At 39.5% G+C, this 3,494-nt stretch overlaps 1 protein-coding gene across 1 annotated transcript; it reads right to left on the bottom strand.

Annotated features, from left to right (window-relative positions):
* Positions 1 to 984: 984 nt before the first annotated feature.
* LOC127619000 (zinc finger BED domain-containing protein 4-like) lies at positions 985 to 3,077 on the bottom strand. Its single transcript, XM_052091719.1, has 4 exons — positions 3,038 to 3,077; positions 1,671 to 2,632; positions 1,388 to 1,576; positions 985 to 1,279 (listed from the first exon to the last, which is right to left on the bottom strand). Exon 2 carries the CDS (start codon positions 2,595 to 2,597, stop codon positions 1,671 to 1,673), a length of 927 nt encoding a protein of 308 aa, XP_051947679.1. The 5' UTR covers positions 2,598 to 2,632; positions 3,038 to 3,077; the 3' UTR covers positions 985 to 1,279; positions 1,388 to 1,576.
* Positions 3,078 to 3,494: the final 417 nt, after the last annotated feature.

Here is a 3,494-nt window from a genome sequence, read left to right as displayed (position 1 = left end):
CCGCTGCCACATCATTAATCTCACAGTTCATACAAAATCTCTTTGTTTAAACATTGGCCCTTAACACTTATTTAGTTTACTAATTTTAAACCATGACTTGTACTACACATAAATAACTAATATTAGCATTATATTCCTGCTGTTTAGCCAGAGGGGAACTGGCCCCCACTGTGAGCCTGGTTTCTAGTGAGAGAAAGAGATGAAATATGGGACTGAAGTTGTGTCAGTTTATATTTCTTCAAAATAATTAGGGATTTCCCAATACCAATACGGGTGTCACGATCCCCTGTTGTCTGCCCTGTGTCTCACTTGTCATTTGTCATGCACTACACTTCCCATGATTCCTGGTCCTCATCACTGCCAGCCCTGTGTCATTGTGCTCACCTGATTGTCGTTTGTCATCATCATGTCTCCTGTGTATTTAAACCCTGCTGTTTCTCCATTCCCCTGTCGATTGTTGATGTTTGTGGACGCCTGTTTCCGTGGTCTTTGTATGTTTATCCTGCCTGTTAACTCTTCGAATGTCTTCTGTGTTTTTGGTTTATTTCCCCATTGTGGGTATTTCCTTTGTTCTGGTTTTGTCTGTCTAGTTTTCACTAGAGATGGGCAGATCGAGGCTTCGTGAAGCAATGAAACAGTCGAAGCAAATGTGCCATTTTGTTTCGAGGCTTCGAATCAATCCGAAACCCGTCTCCACGGTGACACCTAGTGGTCACTTGCAGGTGTTGATCTGAAACAACCTTTACAAAGAGCTAATAAAAAAATGTGTTGGTTTTTTTTTTTTTTATTGTATTTTTGTAATATATGAAGCTTGTAACCTGTAGTCTCTTCACATTGCATAATGTGATTTTGGTCATGAAAAATGAATATTAATAAAAATAAATCAAGCCACAATGTCTCCCTTTCTTATAGATTTTTATTCAAAAATATTAATTTCTCTGCTGTTGAAGGACTCAGCCTACTTCTTTTTTACAGATAATTTCTCCAGCCTTTGAAAAAATTCTCTCACAAGGGACACTTGTTGCTGGCATACAAAGATATTTTTTAGCTAGGACATACAAATGAGGAAAGATTACTGCTCTCTCTTTCCAGTAAGTTAGAGGATCATGAGTTCTGGGCAAAAACGCATCGCTGAGGTATTTTTTCACTTCCACTGTGGCATCAGCTGTAGGATTGTGTATCATCTGGGTCTCACGGATACGATTGTCAAAATGTTCCCATAAACTGTCTTGTGTTTCAACTGGTGTTGATGATGGGCCTGATGTTGACATTTGTGGTTCTGAATTAAAAGAAAACGGCAATTAGTAACAAATCATAAACTGACAACACATATGAAGTATAAATTTCATGAATCACATTACATAAGATAACATAGACTGAAACTCACCAGGAGTTGTGTTTGAACGCATCAGTGAAGCACACTCCAGTGTGATGTGCTTTTCAGCATCCAGGGCTTTGGCAGGATTTCCAAAAGCCACATTTTTAAACCTTGGGTCCAGCAGTGTAGCCAGTGCCAAGGCTCTAAAAGTCTCGTACCCTCCACATCTGGAGTGCAGACCTTCTTGTAGATGTGAGCCTATGAGCCAACACAAGAGAAAACCATATTAATTAAAATAATGACAACAATATGAGAGTTATGGCCAATTACACGTATGGTCATAGTGTCCTACCTAATTGTACAGTTGATTCCTGCGTTGCATTTCCTTTTTCTGTGCAAGCTTGTGCTGCAACATCCTGTACAATGGTATGAGCTTTGAAGCAGACACTCTCTGTTCCTCTGACATCTCTGTTGTTGCTAGTTTGAATGGTTGAAGAAGTGTCAATGACTGTTGAATAATGTCATACTCAAGACTTGTCAGGGGAGCAGTATCACTGTTTAAATTGGCAAGTGCAGCAGCCACTGGCTCACGTTGCTCATACAAGCGTTGTAGCATGTCGAATGTGCTGTTCCATCTCGTTTCAACCTCCTGTATCATTTTCAGACTTGGTCTGCCCATCAAGCTCTGCATCTCCACAAGCTTGTCCTTTGCTTTGCAGCTGGATCTGAACAACCCCACTATCTTTCTGGCTTTCTGGCGAATTTCATTGATGACTGGGGTTTGATCCAGGGCCTTTTTCACTATCAAATTCAAATTATGAGCAAAACATGGGACATGGCGAAGGTTGAGTAGCTGGGCACTTAGGATCATGTTGGATGCATTGTCAGTCACCATGCAGTGAACTTTGGAGGTTATTCCCCACTCAGCCATTAGCAAGGCTTTAGCCTCCATGAGATGCTGGGCTGTGTGGGTTTGGTAAAACCTCCTTACACCCAGTAAAACAGTTGCCATTGTTGCCTCTGGTGTTATGTAATGGCATGTTACACCAAGATATCCATCCATATTAATGGAAGACCACATGTCAGCCGTAAGGCTAACAAATTCCGCCTTTTGTAGGTCCTCCATTGTCTTCTCCTTGGTTGTGTTGTACCTTTCGCTGACCATTGTTTTAAGCACCTTCCGGGATGGGAGGACATAGCTTGGATCAAGCTTGTTCACAAAGGCCCTGAAACCCTCATCCTCCACGATGGTGAAGGGCTGCAGATCCTTCACCACCATGTTCAGAAGAGCCTCATCCAATTCCCTCTGTCTGCCTTTTTAAAAGAGAAGATAAAACATACTTTCAGACAAATATATTGGAAAAATAGTAGCCTACCGTGAAAGTAGTCTACTGGTTCATTTGGAAACCTTCCTAAACAAAGTTATGTTATGAATATTTATGCTCAGTGTGCAGAGAAAGATAAAGTGCATTATAGAAATACAACAATTACAAAAAAACAAAATGATGTCTTGGCTGTAGATTGGGTACTCATATGTAGACATATAAAATGTATATTCACAAAGTATAATATTATATTGACAACATTTGTTTTTAAAGTGATTGGCAGTTGTGATTGGGATGTTAGGCATGTCTTAGTCCATGGCCTTTCTAAACAATGGCCCAACACTTAGTTATTATATTTCACTTATAATTAGCCTATATTTCAAACAATGCATACCTTGCTTAGATGGCCCAGCAGTGTCAGTAGCAGGCCTTGGTACAGGGGAACACTACCATCCTCTGCACCCTGCAGAATGGCAGGATGAATGCTCCTCAAATGGCGCATCATGGATGATGTATTGTTGCAGTAGGCGAGCTGCCGATCACAATACACACATCTCACTTTATTTGGGGTTTCCAAATGGAAATGCTCCCACACCACAGATGTACGGCATCTCTTCTGTGGAGCCTCCATTTCTTTCTTTCTTTCTTTCTTTCTTTCTTTCTTTCTTTCTTTCTTTCTTTCTATCTATCTATCTATCTATCTATCTATCTATCTATCTATTTTATATGTAGCCTATCTATCTAATAATCTATATGTATCTGTAATATATGTATCTATCTATTAATCTATATATATATATATATATATATATATATATATATATATATATATATATTTCTATCAATGCATC

Source organism: Xyrauchen texanus, chromosome 25, assembly GCF_025860055.1.
Source record: "Xyrauchen texanus isolate HMW12.3.18 chromosome 25, RBS_HiC_50CHRs, whole genome shotgun sequence".
In the NCBI taxonomy this organism is placed as follows: Eukaryota; Metazoa; Chordata; class Actinopteri; order Cypriniformes; family Catostomidae; genus Xyrauchen; species Xyrauchen texanus.
The sequence above is the reverse complement of the archived record's forward strand: the minus strand, read 5'-3'. Positions and strand labels throughout refer to the sequence as shown.